Raw genomic sequence first — 18,287 nt, 5'->3', positions numbered from 1 at the left:
TTTTCGAAGGATTCTACGAAGGCAACCAGAGCCCAGGGCTGATACATGGTAAGACCAAGCGTTCATTTGCGTAACAAGTATGTGGCCAGGATGAATGAATATAAAAACCAGCAGGTCTGGGGCCAGAGCAACTGTACCGCGGGGACGACGTTCGCCTTCCACGCGGTCGATCCGGGTTCGACTCTGGCATCCCACAGGGGGTGCCCCCGAGCACCGCCAGGAGTAGTAATTCCTGAGCACCACCGAGTGTGACCCTAAAATACCCAAACCATCCAGTAGGCCTGCAGTCCTCCCGCGGTCGGTCCCAAGCTCCAAGGGACGGCGGCCAGCTGTGCCCACGTGCTCCCGCCGGGGCTCCGGGCGTCGCCGCACGCGCCCCGCACGCCCGGACGTGACGTCGGCGGCTCCCGCGGTTCCCAGGCAGCGGCCCGGGGCCGGAAGCGGGCGGCGCGCGAGCACCCGCCCCGGATGTGGCCCGGGCGGCCGCCCCCCCGGGGCGGGGCCGCTGCAGGGGCGGGGCGGCGGGCGGGGCGAGCCGCGAGCGCCCGGCGGAGCCCGCCTGGCGGGGCGCGGGGCGCGGGCCGCGGCGCGGCCATGAAGCTGAAGCTGAAGAACGTGTTTCTCGCCTACTTCCTGGTGTCCATCGCCGGCCTCCTCTACGCGCTGGTGCAGCTCGGTGAGCGGGGCGGGGCGGGGCGGGGGCGCGGCGGGACACCCGCTCCGTCCGCGCCCCCCCGCCCCTGCCCTCCTCTTCCCTCTCCCGCTTGCCCCGCGCGGGCCGGAATGGCTTCATTCAGATCGCGGGGTGAAAATGAAAACACCCGCCGTGCATTGCTCTCCTGCGCGCCTTCCCCGAGCCCCCCCGCGCTGCGCTGCCCTCCCCGCGCCTCCCTGCCCGCGGCTTCCTCGCACCCTGCAGGTCTCAGCCCAGACGGCCGCAGACGCCTGCCCCGACCACCGGCGCTGGCCACTGTTCTTACCCCGGGGGTGGGGGGGGCCCCACTTTAACCTCCGGCCGGCTTGCCTCCTGCCTGACCCTCACCACACATTGTCATGACGTTATCATTCATCCGTTACTTCTTTGCCCGGTGCCGGCTGCCTCCTCCAAGGGAACCAAATTTCCGTTTTTGAAGGCGGGAACCGCGTCCGTTTTGCCCCCTGTGTGTACCCCCGGGCTCCTAAGGTCGTGCCTCCCGGGGGGAGCGTTCAATAAACATTTATCCCGTGTTGCAATGAGATCTTCAATGAGTCTTGGGTTACCTAGCGGTGGAGAGAACCTTGGCCCCATGCGCAGGCCCAGAGCGCTGGAGCGGGCCTTGCGGGGGTCCTCCGAGGTCTGGAAGACCGCCCCATGTTAGGCGATGGACTTCTTCTTCAGTGCTCCAGAAGGCACAGTCAGGACCAGTAGCTAGAAAGGGGGGAAGCTGATCCTCAGCTCAGCATCCTCAGCAACACTGCAGCCGAGGGGCTGTGTTCAGAGGGGCCAGCCAGGGGGGCCGCGGGACAGCAAGGTCGAGCCCGGGCCACCCCTGCATGGGCACGGGTGATGGAGAAGGCGCGCGCCCTGGGGGATGCTGAACAGGCTCTCGTTCTCTGTCCCCATCCCTGCTTCCTGGGACCAGGCCAGCCATGTGACTGCCTCCCTCCCTTGCGGGCAGCGGCTGAACAGCTGCGGCAGAAGGATCTGAAGATTTCCCAGCTGGAAGCTGACCTCCGAAGGCCACCCCCCGCCCCTGCCCAGCCCCCTGAGCCCGAGGCCCTGCCTACTATCTATGTCATTACCCCCACCTACTCCAGGTACCGGCACCCAAGCACCCAGCACCAGGCTGGGCATGGTGGCGAAGGATTTGGGGAGGTTTCTGTCCCAGAGTATGGCAGAAGGGAAACCAACCCTGTCTTCGCTCAAAGACAGGAGGGGAAATGGCTGTTTTCTAGGAAACTCATTGGGGGTGTCCTATAAAACTGCCAGAAGTCGGGGCTGGAGCGATAGCACAGCGGGGAGGGCATTTGCTTTGCACGCGGCCGGCCTGGGTTCGATTCCCAGCATCCCATATGGTCCCCTGAGCACAGCCAGGGATAGCCCCGAGCATCGCCAGATGTGACCCCAAAAGAAAACTGCCGGAGGGGCTGGAGTGATAGCACAGTGGGTAGGGCGTTTGCCTTGCACGCGGCCGACCCGGGTTTGAATCCCAGCATCCCAGCATCCCATATGGTCCCCTGAGCACCGCCAGGAGTAATTCCTGAGTGCAGAGCCAGGAGTGACCCCCGTGCATCGCCGGGTGTCACCCAAAAAGCAAAAAAGAAAAGAAAACTGCCAGAAGTTAAGGTAGAATAATAAAATTTTAAAGAGCTTTTGAGCTTCGAATTCATGCTCTGTCCTTAGAAAGTTCAGAAAGTTTGAGAATCCCTGGTGATATATGGAAGGTCTCGGCCCCACGTGGCAGGATCTAGAATTAATGTGCCAGTGTTAATTCTCTGCTAGCCGCTGACCTAACTGTGTTGTTTTGGGGCCTTACCTGGTGGTGCTCAGGGGCTACTCTGGTCTCAATGCTTGATTCGGGGCCATATGTGGTACCAGGGACTCAAATTGGGGGTGGAATGCAAGGCAAGCCCCCTAACCTCTGTCCTGTCTCTATGGCCTATACTTTTTTGTTGTTGAGTTTGAGACACAACTTGGGGTGCTCAGCTTGTTTCTTGGGGTTACTCCTGGTGGTGCTTGGGGCTCCACGTCATTAAAGCCAGAGTTAAATCTGGGCCTCCTGCTCCTACATGCACTCGGCCCTTGGAGCCATCTCTCTGGCCTGTGCGTGTTTTACCTTTTTTTTTGTGTGTGTTTTTTTTTTTTTGGCTTTTGGGTCACACCCAACGATGCTCAAGGGTTGCTCCTGGCTCTACACCCAGGAATTACTCCTAGCGGTGCTTGGGGGGCCCTATGGGATGCTGGGGATTGAACCTGGGTCGGCTGCGTGCAAGGCAAACACCCTACCTGCTGTACTATCGCTCCTGCCTCATCGTGCTTTACTTTTGTGTGGGGGACACAGCCGGCGGTGCTCAGGGCTTTCTCCTGGCTCTACTGTCAGGAATCTCTCCTGACTGCTGGGGGCACGGGGGGAGAAGGGGAGGCATATGGGGTGTTGGGGATCGAACCCAAGTCCATTGCATGCAAGACAGATGCCGTACCCACTCTGCTATTGCTCTGGCCCCTGGTGCTTTCATTTTTCAGATTAAAGTGTCACACTATCATTGGTACAAACCAATTGAAGTTGGTTTTGGATCTATAGCCAAAAGGGCCTCCTCTCACCAAGCCACAGACAACCCGAGACCCTCTGCACACACATATGCACATATATGCACATACACATATACATGCACACGTATACACACAGAGACAGAGAGAGACACACACACAAACACGTGAACTGTAGCCGACCTAGCTGAAGGAGGAAGGAGGAAGGGTTGGGACCACACCTTCCCTGTTCACTTCCTGGTCAAATTCCCAAAGTCTTTCTTCCCTGTAGAGAGACCACATGCTTTGCATGCAGGAGACCCAGGAAGGACCCCTACAATGGCACCTCTGTGTGCCACCCCTCAGCAGAGAGGCCGGAGTGACCCCTGAGCACCGGGAGGCGTGACTCCAAAGCCAAACCCAAATGAGAAGCCGAGGGCAGATGCCAAGGGGCTGCTGTAAATTCCTCTGGGTCCAGGAGGCAGAGCACAGGGGTTAGGGCGCTGGCTTTGCTCTCGGCCAGCCTGGGCTTTCATCCCTGGCACCGCACACGGGCCCCTGAGCCCTGCTAGGAGTGAGCCCGGAACGCAGCTGGGTGTGACCTTCCTTGTTCCACCTGCCAAAAAAAAAAAAAACCACACACACACACAAAAAAAAAAACCCACAGAAAAAAAAAAATCAAAAAAGTTCCTCTGGCTGGAAACCAGAGAGGGAAAAGAGGCTGGTCTTACCAGTATGCTTGGGAAGTCAGTAGCTTATTTAATCTTTGGTCTATAGTACAGCCAAGGAAGCTTGAGCTGGTTCACCCTTCAGCACCGCGGGAGGCGGGGAGGGGGGGCTGGGGGGAGGCCGGCCGGGCGCCAACTCCCCTTCTGGAATGACTGACAAAACTTAGCTGGAGCAAGAGCACAGCGGGTAGGGCATTTGCCTTGCACACGGGTTCGTTCGATTCCCGGGTTCGTTCGATTGCCAGCATCCCATAGGGTCCCCTGAGCACTGCCAGGAGTAACCCCTGTGCATCGCCAGGTGTGACCCAAAAAGAAAAAAAAAATTCGGGCCCAATTCCGGCTGATCCCAAAGAGCCCTGGGGTCCGAGGTGGGGAGGCCCATGACTGCCGGGAACAGGGCAGGTGAGTCAGCCCGGGGAGGCCGAGTGAGCTGGGGTGTTGTCTGGGAGAGGTCATGGAATATGCTAGAAAGGTGGCTGTGCCTGCCCCGTGCCTCCTACTGCCTCTCTCCCCTGCAGGCTGGTACAGAAGGCGGAGCTGGTGCGGCTGTCCCAGACCCTGAGCCTGGTGCCCCGGCTGCACTGGCTGCTGGTGGAGGACGCCGAGGGCCCCACGCCGCTGGTCTCAGGGCTGCTGGCCGCCTCTGGCCTCCTCTTCACGCACCTGGCGGTGCTCACCCCCAGTGCCCAGCGGCTCCGGGACGGGGAGCCCGGCTGGCTGAGGCCCCGCGGGGTGGAGCAGCGGAACAGGGCCCTAGACTGGCTCCGGAGCGGAGGGGGCGCCGTGGGGGGAGAGAAGGCCCCCCCGCCGCCGGGGACCCCGGGGGTGGTGTACTTCGCGGATGACGACAACACGTACAGCCGGGAGCTCTTTGAGGAGGTGAGGCTGGCGGCGAGGCGGGGGCGGGGGGCGGCACCCCTGCAGCCTGGGTCACCCCTATTCCGCTCGGGCTGCTGGCCGAGGGGCGTGGGCCGGGCCAGGGGTGGTCTTCTGAGGCCCCCCCCTTTTCCCTGGGCCCACCCCCTCCTCCCTCCTCTCTCCCGTCTCCCAGATGCGCTGGACCCGCGGCGTCTCTGTGTGGCCCGTGGGGCTGGTGGGCGGCCTGCGCTTCGAGGGCCCCCGCGTGCAGGACGGCCGCGTGGTGGGCTTCCACACGGCCTGGGAGCCCACCAGGCCCTTCCCCATGGACATGGCAGGCTTTGCCATCGCTCTGCCCCTGCTCCTGTCCAAGCCCAATGCCCAGTTTGATGCTGCGGCGCCCCGGGGCCACCTAGAGAGCAGCCTCCTGAGCCACCTCGTGGACCCCAAAGACCTGGAGCCCCGGGCGGCCAACTGCTCTCGGGTAATTACGGGAAGGGGGGTGGGCACGGGAGGGACACTGGCTCCAGGGCGGAGGGAGGCCCTGGGGAGGAGAGTGTGGGGATGGTGGTTTAGGAGTGTGGACCTGGGGGACTGTCCCCCAGCTTGGTTTTTTTTTTTTTTTTTTTTGCTTTTTGGGTCACACCCAGCGATGCACTGGGGTCACTCAGGAATTACCCCTGGCGGTGCTCAGGGGACCCTATGGGATGCTGGGAATCGAACCCGGGTCGGGCCGAGTGCAAGGCAAACGCCCTCCCCGCTGTGCTATCACTCCAGCCCTCCCCAGCTTGGGTTTAGCCTTGCTGACTTGGCTCAGGGGTGTGGCCAGACAGGTGGAGCCGCTTCCCGGTGGCAGAGGGGAGGCGGTCAGGCCCCCTCCCCCCCCTGTGGACTCCGAGGCCTCCCCTTCTGGCTTTGATGGCAGACCTGCCTGTTTGCCAGGCAGGGGGTGGGCATGGTGGTGTTGGTTGGGGGGGGCTCTGGGCCTGACTCTCACCACACTCTTCCCCCCCCAACCCCCGACAGGTTCTGGTGTGGCACACGCGGACGGAGAAGCCCAAGATGAAGCAGGAGGAGCAGCTCCAGCGGCAGGGCCGAGGGTCAGACCCTGCCATTGAGGTGTGACCGCGGCGCCACCCACCCACCAGCGCCACCTCCTCAGGCGCAGCCCGCGTGGGCACCCAGCGCCTGGCCCGGCGCGGGGGGCTGTGGTATTCCGAGTCCCCGCTGACCCCTTAGCGCGCCAGGCCGGCCCCAAGGGCCCTTCTGTCCCGGGGAGCGCCCCGCCCCTCCCCTCGCCGCCACCGCCAGCCCTGTGACCGCTGCCCACAGGCTGGGGACAAGCGGCCCCATTGAGTATTGAGCCCCGGCAAACCCCGCTTGGGTCGCACAGAAGGACGGACGGACTCAGGGCGGGCAGCTGGGTTGCGGGGTAACTTATTGGGGCTGGGCATGCACTGGGGGGCTGGAGGAACTGGGCTGGACCCTCCCACCTGAGCATGCTGCCCCCACCGTGAATAAACAGTCTCCACCCACGCGCCCCCTGCTGTTGCGCTGCCCGGAGGGTCCGGCCAGCAGTGTCCCCCCCTTCCCCCCCTCCCTCCGAGGGAAGATCAGTGGCCTCAGTCCAGAAGCTTTATTGAGTCGGTGCCAGGGGGAGCCGCAGCCAGACCCCGGAGCTCACACTTGCTGTAACCCCTTGAATCCCGAGGTGCCCCCGTTGGGGGCCTCAGGAAGAAGTTGTGAGGCAGAGCTGGAGCGACAGCCTTGTATGCGGCCCACCCGGGTTCGATTCCCAGCACCCCAGAGGGTCCCCCGAGCACCGCCAGGAGTGATTCCTGCGGGCAGAGCCAGGAGTAACCCCGAGCATCACCGGGTGTGACCCAAAAAAAAAAAAAAGAAAGAAATTGTGAGGCCAGGCCCTCGGAGTCTCGGTGGGTTCAGCACGTGTACGTGACAGACCCCAGTGCCCATCAGCACCGCTGGGTGTGGCCCCCCGAACTATACCCAGAGTGGTGAGGTTCCCAGCCCCCGCCCCCCTCCCTCCTGCCAGGTCACTAGACCTCAGATGTTTTTTCTGGGGGGTGGGGTGGGTTTGGTTTGGGGCCACACCCTGCAGGGCTCAGGCCTTGCTTGCGGCTCTGCACTCAGGGATCCGCCCTGGAAGGGCTCGGGCATCGAACCCGGGTCGGCCCGAGTGAGCCAAGGGCCTCCAGCCCCAGCTATTCTTCGGGTGAACCGTTCTCAGGAGGCTCCTGTGGGGGGGTCTCTTCAGGGGCGGGCCTGCGGCCACCCACTGCGTGCACCCACGCGGCCTTGAGCGTGTCTCTCAGCCCCCCTGAGAAGAGGTAGCCCTGGGTCTCCCCCTCTCCTTCGATGACGCCTCCAAGCCCCTCCAGGGCTGTCTGCAGGTACCGCAGGCCCAGGAGCACTAGAACCTGCAGGGGGTGAGAGGGAAGCAAGGGAAAGGCGGTCAGGGTGGGGCGGGGACAGTCCCAAAGACCCCCGAGTTGGGGCGGTGGGTGGGGGGGCCATGGAGGGAGGCCTCGGGTGTCATGCTGACTCACGTGCAGCAGGCAGGTGGCGGCCAGCACACTGCCCAGTGTGCTCGCCAGCCCCTGCAGACGCCCCAGCAGAACCCCATGGCAGCCGTGGGCCCAGAGGTTTAGGCTGAGCGGTTCCGCATCCAAGAGGGGGTGGGCCTGGGGGTCTGAGAGCCGGCTTTGCAGGCAAGGCCGCGGTGAGTGGGGGTTGCAGCAGGAGAAAGGGACCCCGTCCGTGAGGTACAGGCCGTCCACGTTACTCAGGATCCGGCTGCAGGGGAGAGAAGTAGAGGTGTGAGGTCTGGAGCCAGGAACCCAGGGCCAGGCTGCAGGGGGGCGGGGGGAGGGGCGGGCCAGGGCTGGGATGACAGCTAAGACCTTGGCTGATGGGCACGCGGTTCGTTTGTCTTCACTGCACCGCGGCTCCAATTACCTCCGCTCTCCAAGAGAGGAAACAAGGGCCTGTCCGGAGCAGCGTGTGTGGTGACCGCCTGGGTCACCGCTAGGAAAGGGCAGAGCGTCACCAGCCTCAAGGCCTGCAGGCGCCTTCTGCTGCCGCCGTCAGGGGCGAGGGAGGGGGGGCTCGAGGGAGGAAGCCCAGGGGGTGAAGGAACCAATCACTCACTCAACCACGTCCGGGTCATTGGGATCCAGGTATCGGCTGCTGACCCACTGGACCCCAAACCAGTCCTTGTACCCGTGGCGCCCGCAACACTGGTTTTGCAGCTGCAGCTCATCCAAGAGCCGTTTGGCGTGGCAGTGGCCGGGCACCTCTGTGTCCTTGTAGTGTGCCAAGGCGGCGCCCAGGCCCTCCTCCAGCCCCGAGTCCAGACTCGCTGGCAGAGCCAGGGCTAGCACCAAGCTGACCAACAAGAGTCCTCCACCGCCGGCCGCGCTGGCCACCAGCAGTGGGCCCAGGACCCCTCTCCAGGAAGGGTACTGAGCGGCATCCAGGCTGGCGCGGCTGGCTCCTGCTCCCGCCAGCCCCGTGCCCAGAGCCACTGCCCCGGCTGCCAGGGCCACCTTTGGCAGGGCATGGAAGGGGCAGGTGGGAGCCAAGAAAGAGCCAAGGTGACAGATCTGGACCAGGAGGTGCCCGCTGCAGAGGACGGTGAGGCCTCCGGCCAGCGCCAACACCCAGGAGAGGAGCCAGAGGCCCTGCGCCAGACGGATGCGGCGCTGGACGGGCAGCACCAGGGCCAGCACCCGCGCCATCTCCCATCTCTGTCCCCACGGGCGGGCAGTGGCCACAGGGCCGGGGCCGCGCGCTGAGTCAGCCCGGCCCGGCTTGCGCTGGGCTAATGCCACCGTGACCCCAATACCCCGGGCGTTCTCCCACCCCCAGGCTTAGCCGGCTCCAGCGCGCGCGGCCTCGGCCTTGCCCCTCCGGGAAAGCGCCGCCCCCGGGCCGCGGGCCCAGGTGCTGACCCCGCCCCGGTCCCCTCGCGGCGGCGGCGGGGCGGGCCGCTCGGCTCCGCTCCGAGGGGTCGGGGGCCGGGGCGCGGGGAGCCCGGCTCGCTCGCTCCCCGGGGACGTTCCGGGGCGCCCCGGGGCGGGGACCGCGGTGGGCCCGGGAGGGGGCCGGGTGGGGGGGTCAGCGGCGGCCCCGCCCCGGGCGAGCGGCGGGCCCCGGACAGGGAGGGGTTACCAGGCGGCCCGGCCCCCCCCTCGGCCCGCCCCCCCTCCCGCGCTTCCTGGCGGCTCCGCGTCCGGCGCCTGTTTGTGCAGCGGCGCTGGGGCCCCGGACGGCCCCGCCACCCCCGCTCCCGGGAGCCCAGCGCGGCCCCGGGAGACTCGGCGGCCCCGGCGGGCCCCGGAGACGGCGGCGGCCACCGCACAGCGCCCCCTCCGGGCCCCGTCCCCGCGCCCGACAGCGCCCCCCGGAGGCGGCCGGGCCCCCGCGCGCGCGCGCCCCGGGGTGCTTCCCCTTCCCCTCTCCCGGGCCATGGCCCCCGCGGCTTAGACGCCTCCGAGCAAGCCGCGGGCCGGATGGACGGGGCCGGGGGGCCCGGTGAGTACGGGGCGGGGCGGGCGGCTGCCCCTTCCCCGAGCGCCCGACGGCCGCCTGGACGTGTCCCCGCGCGCTCCGCGGGCCCGGGCGCGCCGAGCATCCCCCGCTGCTCCCGCCCACGTCGCCCCCTTAGTTCCCGGCGGCCTCCCGCTGTCATTCCGGACGCCCCCACGCCGCCACGGGACCCCCGGCAATTCCCAGCCCCCGTGCTATTCCGGGCCTCTGCGCCCGGCGCCGCGGAGCTATTTCCCCCTTTTTCTTTCCCCTTCCGAGCCTCCCTGGAACCCGGGCGCCCCGTCCGACGGCCTGTCACTCTCAGCCTCGTGCTGGGGCCCCTCGCTCGCCGCCTCCGCCCGCGGTTCCCACGTTCCCTTTAGGCAGCGGAGGCCGGGCAGCACCTCGGGGTGCCCCCCCACACACACACACCGGCCCCTGCAGGGGCGGCCGGCCCCGTGGGACGCATGCACTGCCTTTTGGGGTGTGTGTGGACCCCGCGCCCGCTTTCTGCCCCTGCCCAGGTGAGGCCCCGGCCCCCGAGGCGCTGCAGTCCCTGAGCCGGCGGCTGCGCGTGCAGGAGGAGGAGATGGAGCTGGTGAAGGCCGCCCTGGCAGAGGCGCTGCGCCAGCTGCGGCTGCAGGCGCCCCTCTCCTCCCCGCAGGGCGCCCCCAGGTAGGCCGGTCACACCCCTCTTCCGCTTCCTTCCCGGGGGGCCGTCGCGGCCGGCCCGTGATTCTCCGTCTCTCCCGCAGCCCCGCGGCACCCCCAGGGCTGCCCGCACCGCGCACCCCCTCTTTGGTGAGCCGAGGCACCCAGACGGAGCTGGACGCCGCCGAGCCGGCCCCGGGCACCCCTGGCCTGAGCAACGGCCCCCCCTGCCCCCAGGGGGGCGGCGAGGAGCCCAGTGGGGCCCAGTCCGAAGGAGGGGGCAGCAGCAGCAGCGGCACCGGCTCCCCGGGGCCGCCCGGGACCCTGCGGCTGGCACAGCCCCCGCAGCGAGCGGATGCGTGAGTGCCCCCCGCGGCAGAGGTGGGCAGGGCCGCGAGAGGGGGCTCAGGGTCCCAGGACGCTCTCTCACCCGCTGTGCTCCCCCAGGCCCTGGAAAAATTCCTCCTCTTCCTCCTCGACTCCCTCAGAGCGGCCCCGCCAGAAACTCTCCCGGAAGGCGGCTTCCTCGGCTAACCTGCTGCTGAGGTCGGGGAGCACTGAGAGGTGTGCAGGGCGCCCCCCACCTGTCCCGCCCCTCACCTCACTCCCCTGGGCGGGGTGGGGCGACGGACCGCACTGCCCAGCAGGGAGAGAGGGACAAGCCTTCTTGGGATGCAGCCTGTGTGGGTCCACCTGGTCTTCGAGCGCCTCCAGCTCACTCCGTGCCCACCACAACTCCCTGGGGTTAGGAGGTCTCGGGCGGTGCATTGGCCAGGTGAGGCAGCAGGCTCAGAGAGGGCAAGTCACTGCACTGGGGCGCACAGCGGAAGCCAGGACTCCAGTGCAGCTTGTCCCCGTTGCCATGTCCCTTCCTGCGCACTGCAGCAGGTCTTCCAAGAGTCCCCCCGCCCTTCCATAGGGGCTGGCTTTAGAGTTTCCATTCTCCACCCCATCCAGAGAGTCTGGGGAGCTCAGTGGGCAGCCGGCCGGCGCCCTTCCCGCCCCTCCCCTGGCCGCTCCGTGAGACTCTGCACAGAGGTGGCCTGCAGCCCACCAGTGCATTTCTTCTGAGGGTCCCGGGCCTCCCTGCTGGCCTCCCCGCGCCCGGCAGGGCAGGGCTAGTGCACCTTCCGCATAAGTGGGGAAAAGGCAGAGTCCCCGGCCTGGTGATCTGGAGAAAGTTCCGCTCTTTGCTCTTCACCTGTGCTACCTCTTACGCGCTTTCTGACCTTGGACTGTGACTTGGGTCCCTTCGGCCTCAGTCTTCTCATCTCTTAAATGGAGAGGCAAGTCCCCCTGGACCTCGCCGTGCAAACTAGAAGCCTCAGGGTTGGCCTGGGTCTCTGGGGTTATCTTTCTTGTTACCTCAATACAGTCGTAGGGCCTGATCCCCACCCCCCAACTCCCGTGCTTCTTTTTTTTTTTTTGCCTTCTCTCTTCCTGACAGCCGTGGAGGGAAAGACCCCATCTCCAGTCCCGGGGGTCCTGGGTCTCGGAGGAGCAATTACAACTTGGGTATGTAGAGAAGGACAGGGAGCAATGGGGATGGGGGGAGGGGCGCGGAGGAGTCAGAAGGGAGCCGGAGCCCCAGGAGCTGTTTGGGAAGGGCTGGGAAGACTAGTGGGTAGAGTCGCTGCTCTGGCTTCATCGAGGGGAGGCTGCAGGGTGGGGGTTGACGCCCCCCCTTCTCTCTGCAGAAGGCATCTCTGTAAAGATGTTCCTTCGCGGCCGCCCCATTACCATGTATATCCCGTCTGGCATCCGCAGCCTCGAGGAGCTGCCCAGCGGCCCCCCGCCGGAGACCCTCAGCTTGGACTGGGTGTATCCACCCCCCACCCCCGGGCCCGGTGCCCCGTCTTACCCTCCCATCCCCCCCGCCCCTGTGATGGTCCACTCCTGAGTGTGCAGGGACAGGGAGCCCCCTCCCCACGCCCTCGTCCTCTGCCGCCCCCCTCCTTCCCCATGTGACCCTCCGCGTCACCCTTTCCTTGACCCGACCCCCCCACTCCAGTTATGGCTACCGGGGGCGCGACTCCCGTTCCAACCTCTTCGTGCTGCGCTCCGGAGAGGTGGTCTATTTCATCGCCTGCGTAGTGGTGCTGTACCGGCCCGGGGGAGGCCCCGGGGGTCCTGGAGGCGGGGGCCAGAGACACTACCGGGGCCACACGGACTGTGTTCGCTGGTGAGGGGGCAGCACTGGCAGGAGGCGGTGGGTCCCCCCCCCCGCGACATTCCCTTCCCCGCTGAGCTTTGTGTGCCACTGGAGGGAGGTGGCACCTGGGCGGTGGGGGTGCCCAGTGTCCTCCTTGAGAGTGGCTTCTTCCCCGTAGCCTGGCTGTGCACCCCGATGGCGTTCGTGTAGCCTCGGGACAGACGGCCGGAGTGGACAAGGACGGGAAGGTAAGGCCCAGCCAGGCCCGGCCCTGGGCAGAGAGGACCCTCTGGCCCCCCAGCGTTCCTCCACCCCGACGACGCTTCTCCTCCTCCAGCCGCTGCAGCCCGTGGTGCACGTGTGGGATTCCGAGACGCTGCTGAAGCTGCAGGAGATCGGGCTGGGCGCCTTCGAGCGGGGCGTGGGGGCCCTGGCCTTCTCGGTCGCGGTGAGAACTCGGAGACACCTGTCACCCCTCTTTGCTGGCGGGGGGGGCCCGCTCCCCCCATTCCTTGCATTTCCACCAAGGGATTCTCCCGGGCGCTCCTTTCCGGAATTCCTTCCTGCCAGGGCTCCTGAGAAAGAGACACAGACCCACTCAACCTGTCCTCTGAGCCCCTGATCACGAGCCCCCCGACGGCCCAGGCTCGCTCAGCCCCTCGCTGTGCCCCCTCCCCCCCGTAGGATCAGGGTGCTTTTCTCTGCGTGGTGGATGACTCCAACGAGCACATGCTATCCGTGTGGGACTGTGGCCGGGGCACGAAGCTGGCCGAGATCAAGGTGAGGGTCCTGAGGCTTGCGGAGAGTAGATGCTGGGGACAGCCCTGCGCCTGTCCACTCTCTTCCTGGCCGGGCGTCCGGGGCCAGCTGCGAAGTAGGGGCTGTGGGGGGTGACCGGGACCTGTGATCTTTGGCCCCGGGGTCCGGAAGGGTTGTTCGAGGCTTCCCGACTCCTGCAGCAGGAGACGCGGGTGGGTCACGCCGGGGCGCTCGGAGGCTGGCGGAGGACTCACTCTCCTTTCCCCGCCGCAGAGCACAAACGACTCAGTCCTGGCTGTTGGCTTCAACCCCCGGGACAGCAGCTGCATTGTCACCAGTGGCAAGTCCCACGTGCACTTCTGGAACTGGAGCTGTGGCGCGGGGGTTCCCGGCAACGGGACTCTCACCCGGAAACAGGGTGTCTTTGGGGTGAGGTGTGGGTGGGCGAGGGCAGGTGGGGGGCGGGGCGGGAGCCTTGGTGTTTGGACTCAGGCACCTACACCGGCCCCACACCACCCTCACCACTGTCCTTTTTATGTTTTGTTTTGGGGTCACGCCCAGTGGTGCTTGGGGACCACCACGGCTCAGTACTTGGGGGGGGGTCATTCCCAGCAGAACTCAGGAGACCGTGCAGTGCTAGGGTGGATCAAACCTGCGTGCGATGAGGGGGCAGAGTGATAGTGCAGCGGGGAGGGCGTTTGCCTTGCATGCGGCCCACCCGGGTTCGATCCCTGGCATCCCTTATGATCCCCCGAGCACCGCCAGCGTTATTCCTGACTGCAGAGCCAGGAGTAACCCTTGAGCGTTGCTGGGTGTTGCTGGGTGTGCTGTCCCCCCTCCCACCCCTGCTCCCACCCCCCAAAAAGGGGGAAAAACCTGCAAGTGCCTGCATGCATTGAGGCTAGAGCGATAGTGCAGTGGGTGGGCACTTGCCTTGCATGTGGCCAATCTGGGTTCAGTCCACGGAGTCCCATCGAGTCCCCTGAGCACTGCCAGGAGCAGTTCCTGAGTGCAGAGCCAGGAGTAGGCCCTGAGCATCACTGGGTGTGGTGTTTGTCAAAAACAGACAATACAACAACAACAACAACAACTCCAAAAAAAATCTGCACGCAAAGCTTGCACTCCACTCCACTGAACTCTCTCCCCACTGAACTCTCTCCCCGACCTTTGTTTTCGGGGAAACCATACCCAGAGGTGCTCAGCGGCTACCTCCAGCTCAGTACTCGGGGGTCATTTATTTGTGTTGGTGCTTCAGGGACCACCTGGAGCTGGGGATGGGTCCAGGGACTCTTGCATACAAAGCCTGTGCTCCAGCCCTTTGAGCCTTCACCCCCAGACCTGTCCCCTGCTACGAACCACTGCCCTTCCCTTTGACCTCTGCTCGACCCACCTCTCCCTTAGAAATACAAGAAGCCCAAGTTTATCCCTTGCTTTGTGTTCCTCCTGGACGGAAGCATTCTCACTGGGGACTCAGAGGGGAACATTCTCACCTGGGGACGGAGCCCTTCAGACACCCGGACTCCAGGCCGAGGGGGGGCCAAAGGTACGCCACTGGGCTTAGGGTGGAGAAGTCGCATACCCCGGGGGGTTTGTGGGAACCCAGGAGAGGACTGCCCAGCCTTGTACCAGGGTCCTTTGTAGGTCCTGCTGGGGCCCCGTGATGGGGTGGGGTGGGGTGGGGGGCAGTTTAGGAGGGAAGGGGGGGCAGCAAGGCGGTGAGGAAGGGGCTGAGTTTTGGCATCTGCCCTCAAAATATCAGTTGTGGCCCTATTTTCTGGTCTGTTGCAAGTTTCCTCCGTTCTTTGAGTCTCGGTTATCCCGTCTGTAAAATGGGGAGAAGAATCGCTAAGGATCAGGGACGCTTTTGAGGGGGCACTCAGTGTCTGGGAGCTGAGGTCACGAGAGCCAAAGCTGCCTCCATTTCCCCCTGCCCTGCACCCCAAGACCTTACTCGGGACTTTGCCGACAGAGACCTACGGGATCGTGGCCCAGGCACATGCGCACGAAGGTTCCATCTTTGCCCTGTGTCTCCGGCGGGACGGGACGGTGCTGAGTGGTGGCGGGCGGGACCGTCGGCTGGTCCAGTGGGGACCCTCCCAGCCGGGGCCCAGCTTGGTGGCTCTCCAAGAGGCTGAGGTGAGGGCTGGGCGAGGTGGCAGGGGTGGAGAGGAGGGGGAGGAGGACTCGGCCCCTGAGCCGACCTCTGCCACCGCCCTGCAGATTCCTGAACACTTTGGGGCCGTGCGGGCCATTGCCGAGGGGCTCGGCTCGGAGCTGCTGGTGGGGACCACCAAGAACGCATTACTCAGGGGGGACCTGGCCCAGGGCTTCTCCCCTGTCATCCAGGTACGGGGGCGCAGGGGGTGGGGGAGGAGGCAGGGAAGAGCTGTCGGGAGGGACAGAGGGGACCCCCTGTTCTGTCGCAGGGCCACACAGACGAGCTGTGGGGGCTGTGCACACACCCCTTCCGGAACTGTTTTCTCACCTGCGGCCACGACCGGCAGCTCTGCCTGTGGGACGGGGAGGGCCACGCGCTGGCCTGGAGCATCGACCTCAAGGTACAGCCTGTGTCTGCGTGTCCAGGGCCGCCGCGCCCCCGACCCCCCCGCCTCTGTGGCCAGCACCCCTCCCCACATCCCCTTTCCTTCTGCGCCCCAGGAGCGGCCGGTCTGTGCGGCTCTGTTCTAGCTGGTGAACAGACTATTCATTCCCTGGTGCCCTCAGAGCGCTGCCCATGCCCCACACCTCCCACCCCCATCCGGCAGCGGCTCCGCCCCGCCTGGGGACCTGGGCCCAAGGCGAGATACTTTGGGGAGGACAGGGGTGGGGTCCCTTAGGCAGCGCGGACCCCACCCCTGCCGCCCTCCCAGCCCTCTGTGGCTGGGCGGGAAGATGACAGGGTGTCCGGCTTGCTGGAAAGGCAGCTTCCTGAATCCACTTCTCCCCTGCCAGGAGACTGGGCTCTGCGCTGACTTCCACCCCAGTGGGGCCGTGGTGGCCGTAGGACTGAGCACGGGGAGGTGAGCGGGGACCCGGGCTCTGCAGGGGCAAAGCGCCAGGTAGAAAGCGTTTCTGGTCATAATGGCATGGGGGGTGTTATCAAGAGCCCCAGGTCATCATTTCAGTTTCCGGTGTGTCTCCCTGAGCTGGCTCGCTGCTGGTCTCCCGTGCCGGCCCCTCCCTCCTGGAGGATGGAGAAGCGGTGGACGGGAGGGACAGCGGGGAAGACCCGAGTCAGGAAGTGGTTGGCTTGCAGATTCCAGCGGGCCCTGTGGCTGGCCCGTTTCTCAGGCAGCAGCTGACGCCCCTGACTTTTCTCCGCCCTCAGTCCCCAGGCGTCCCGGCTGTCTAGGCCACAGCCTTTACATGTGTGACTCTGAGGTGGGGGGTGGGTCCAATTTCCCCCACCTGTCCGGGAAGGGTCCCTCACCCACTCCTGGCCCCACCTCTCTGCAGGTGGCTGGTGTTAGACACGGAGACCAGAGAGATCGTGTCCGACATCACAGATGGCAATGAGCAGCTCTCAGTGGTCCGGTACAGCCCAGGTGGGCACCCCCTTCCCACCCCCGGCCCCCCTCTGGGCCCTGGCCCATCCCTGACTCTCCCCTGTCTGAGCGGCTCTCCTTGCAGATGGGCTGTACCTGGCCATCGGTTCCCACGACAACATGATCTACATCTATAGTGTTTCCAGCGACGGGGCCAAGTCCAGCCGCTTTGGCCGCTGTGTGGTGAGGAAGCTGGGCTCGTGTGTGTGTGTGTGTGTGTGTGTGTGTGTGTGTGTGTGTGTGTGTGTGTGTGTGTGTGTCCTGAGCAGGGCAAGTGTGGGGAGGGAGGGTGGCGGTCGGGGAGCGGTACCTGGTGGGAAGTGACAGCCACCTTCTTTTAAGTCTCTTGGCCCTCTCCCCCAGGGTCACTCCAGCTTCATCACTCACCTTGACTGGTCCAAGGATGGGAACTACATCATGTCCAACTCCGGGGACTATGAGATCCTTTACTGTGAGTGGCCCTGGGGAAAGGCTTTGCTTTGTGCGTGTGTGGGGGGGATGTTTCCAGGTGGGAGGGGCCTTTAGGAGGGGCTGCACTGGCATTAAAATCATACACACAGGAGAACATTGTGCAATTGCTGGGGGGGGAGGGCGGGGGAGGGCCGCATCTTGGCTCTGGCAAGTATATTAACCCCTGCACTGTTGCTCTCGCCTCCAAGTCCACATTTTTTAAATATAACCATGAGGACTTGAAAAGGCCCCTGAAAGGATTTGGTTGAGCTTCTTCGGGCAGGTGGGTTGGTAATTTAGGGAGCTGTTAGGACTTCAGGAAACTCCAGGGGAGAGTCAGGGGTTTGCCCTGATCTGTGCCACGGCCTGAAACCGTTTTCCCCAACTTGACCTTTGGGCATCTTCTGACGGGTGGGTGGGCCCCCTCTCTCCAGGGGATGTGACGGGCGGCTGCAGGCTGCTGCGCAATCGCTATGAGAGCCGCGACCGGGAGTGGGCCACCTACACCTGCGTGCTGGGCTTCCACGTGTACGGTGAGCCGTGGGGGGCGCCCCTGCGCGAGAGTGGGGGGGAGGGGGCCAGCCCTGGGTCCAGGGGTGGGCGGCGGCCGGCGGAGGGCAGGAGGCGGGGCTGAGGCCAGCCGCTGTGCTAGGCGTGTGGCCTGACGGCTCGGACGGCACCGACATCAACTCCCTGTGCCGCTCGCACAACGAGCGCGTGGTGGCCGTGGCCGACGACTTCTGCAAGGTGCATCTCTTCCAGTACCCCTGCGCGCGCGCCAAGGTGAGCCGCGCGGGGCGTCCTGGGGCCGGGCGGGCCGGGCCGGGCTGGGCGGGCCGGGCCAGGCCGGGCGGGGCGGGTGCCGCCACTCCCCCCTGCCTCCCGCCCAGGCACCGAGCCTCGTGTACGGGGGCCACGGCAGCCATGTGACCAGCGTCCGCTTCACGCACGACGACTCGCACCTCGTCTCGCTGGGCGGCAAGGACGCCAGCATCTTCCAGTGGCGAGTGCTGGGCGCTGGCGGCGCGGGGCCGCCGCCCACCACGCCCTCTCGAACCCCGTCCCTGTCCCCCGCCTCCTCGCTGGACGTCTGACCGCGCGGCCCGACGGGCGGGGCGCACCGGCCGGCCCCTGGGACTCCTTTCCCCGACTTCGAGACATTCCTGATCGCGCATTCCCCTGGAGGGGGCGGGCACCCCAGCACACACTGTACAGACCCGCGGGCTGAGCCGGGCGGCCGGGTCCCGGGCCTTGACTCCTGCTGCCAGCCCCGAGGGGCAATAAAGCCAAAGCAGAGACGCCTCCTAGTGCTTCGTTGCGGCGCGCTCGGCGGGGGGCCTGCCCGGGGCGTGAGGAGCTGGGAAAAGGGG

At 65.6% G+C, this 18,287-nt stretch overlaps 3 protein-coding genes across 3 annotated transcripts; 2 read left to right on the top strand and 1 right to left on the bottom strand.

Moving 5' to 3' along the window:
• Window positions 1-506: 506 nt before the first annotated feature.
• Window positions 507-6,347, top strand: B3GAT3 (beta-1,3-glucuronyltransferase 3). The gene is made up of 5 exons (XM_055142166.1): window positions 507-676; window positions 1,623-1,797; window positions 4,473-4,833; window positions 5,006-5,296; window positions 5,839-6,347. Exons 1-5 carry the CDS (start codon window positions 595-597, stop codon window positions 5,935-5,937), a joined length of 1,008 nt encoding a protein of 335 aa, XP_054998141.1. The 5' UTR covers window positions 507-594; the 3' UTR covers window positions 5,938-6,347.
• An 86-nt stretch (window positions 6,348-6,433) lies between these two features.
• Window positions 6,434-8,741, bottom strand: ROM1 (retinal outer segment membrane protein 1). The gene is made up of 3 exons (XM_004621484.2): window positions 7,981-8,741; window positions 7,380-7,626; window positions 6,434-7,250 (listed from the first exon to the last, which is right to left on the bottom strand). The coding sequence occupies exons 1-3, from the start codon at window positions 8,568-8,570 to the stop codon at window positions 7,035-7,037; spliced, it is 1,053 nt and encodes a 350-aa protein (XP_004621541.2). The 5' UTR covers window positions 8,571-8,741; the 3' UTR covers window positions 6,434-7,034.
• A 333-nt stretch (window positions 8,742-9,074) lies between these two features.
• Window positions 9,075-18,215, top strand: EML3 (EMAP like 3). The gene is made up of 22 exons (XM_055142165.1): window positions 9,075-9,366; window positions 9,885-10,035; window positions 10,116-10,370; window positions 10,459-10,575; window positions 11,459-11,526; window positions 11,709-11,832; window positions 12,023-12,193; window positions 12,342-12,411; window positions 12,501-12,611; window positions 12,848-12,943; window positions 13,196-13,351; window positions 14,324-14,465; window positions 14,892-15,058; window positions 15,143-15,268; window positions 15,349-15,480; window positions 15,875-15,942; window positions 16,379-16,467; window positions 16,553-16,650; window positions 16,831-16,918; window positions 17,352-17,450; window positions 17,570-17,700; window positions 17,808-18,215. The coding sequence occupies exons 1-22, from the start codon at window positions 9,345-9,347 to the stop codon at window positions 18,009-18,011; spliced, it is 2,685 nt and encodes an 894-aa protein (XP_054998140.1). The 5' UTR covers window positions 9,075-9,344; the 3' UTR covers window positions 18,012-18,215.
• The last annotated feature ends 72 nt before the right edge of the window (window positions 18,216-18,287 follow it).

The sequence above is a fragment of the Sorex araneus genome, chromosome 6, assembly GCF_027595985.1.
Source record: "Sorex araneus isolate mSorAra2 chromosome 6, mSorAra2.pri, whole genome shotgun sequence".
Classification (NCBI taxonomy): domain Eukaryota; kingdom Metazoa; phylum Chordata; class Mammalia; order Eulipotyphla; family Soricidae; genus Sorex; species Sorex araneus.
The sequence above is the reverse complement of the archived record's forward strand: the minus strand, read 5'-3'. Positions and strand labels throughout refer to the sequence as shown.

Bases quoted from the DNA above. Each gene is read 5' to 3' on its own strand.
- ROM1 (XM_004621484.2), bottom strand. From the start codon at position 8,570: ATGGCGCGGGTGCTGGCCCTGGTGCTGCCCGTCCAGCGCCGCATCCGT. The intron at 7,627-7,980 runs GTGAGTGATTGG...TCTCCCCTGCAG, and splicing joins AATGACCCGGACGTGGTTGA to CCGGATCCTGAGTAACGTGG. The intron at 7,251-7,379 runs GTGAGTCAGCAT...CACCCCCTGCAG, and splicing joins CCGCCACCTGCCTGCTGCAC to GTTCTAGTGCTCCTGGGCCT.
- EML3 (XM_055142165.1), top strand. From the start codon at position 9,345: ATGGACGGGGCCGGGGGGCCCG. The intron at 12,944-13,195 runs GTGAGGGTCCTG...TCCCCGCCGCAG, and splicing joins CGAAGCTGGCCGAGATCAAG to AGCACAAACGACTCAGTCCT. The intron at 15,481-15,874 runs GTACAGCCTGTG...CTCCCCTGCCAG, and splicing joins CCTGGAGCATCGACCTCAAG to GAGACTGGGCTCTGCGCTGA.
- B3GAT3 (XM_055142166.1), top strand. From the start codon at position 595: ATGAAGCTGAAGCTGAAGAACGTGTTTCTCGCCTACTTCCTGGTGTCC. The intron at 677-1,622 runs GTGAGCGGGGCG...TCCTGGGACCAG, and splicing joins CTACGCGCTGGTGCAGCTCG to GCCAGCCATGTGACTGCCTC. The intron at 1,798-4,472 runs GTACCGGCACCC...TCTCCCCTGCAG, and splicing joins ATTACCCCCACCTACTCCAG to GCTGGTACAGAAGGCGGAGC.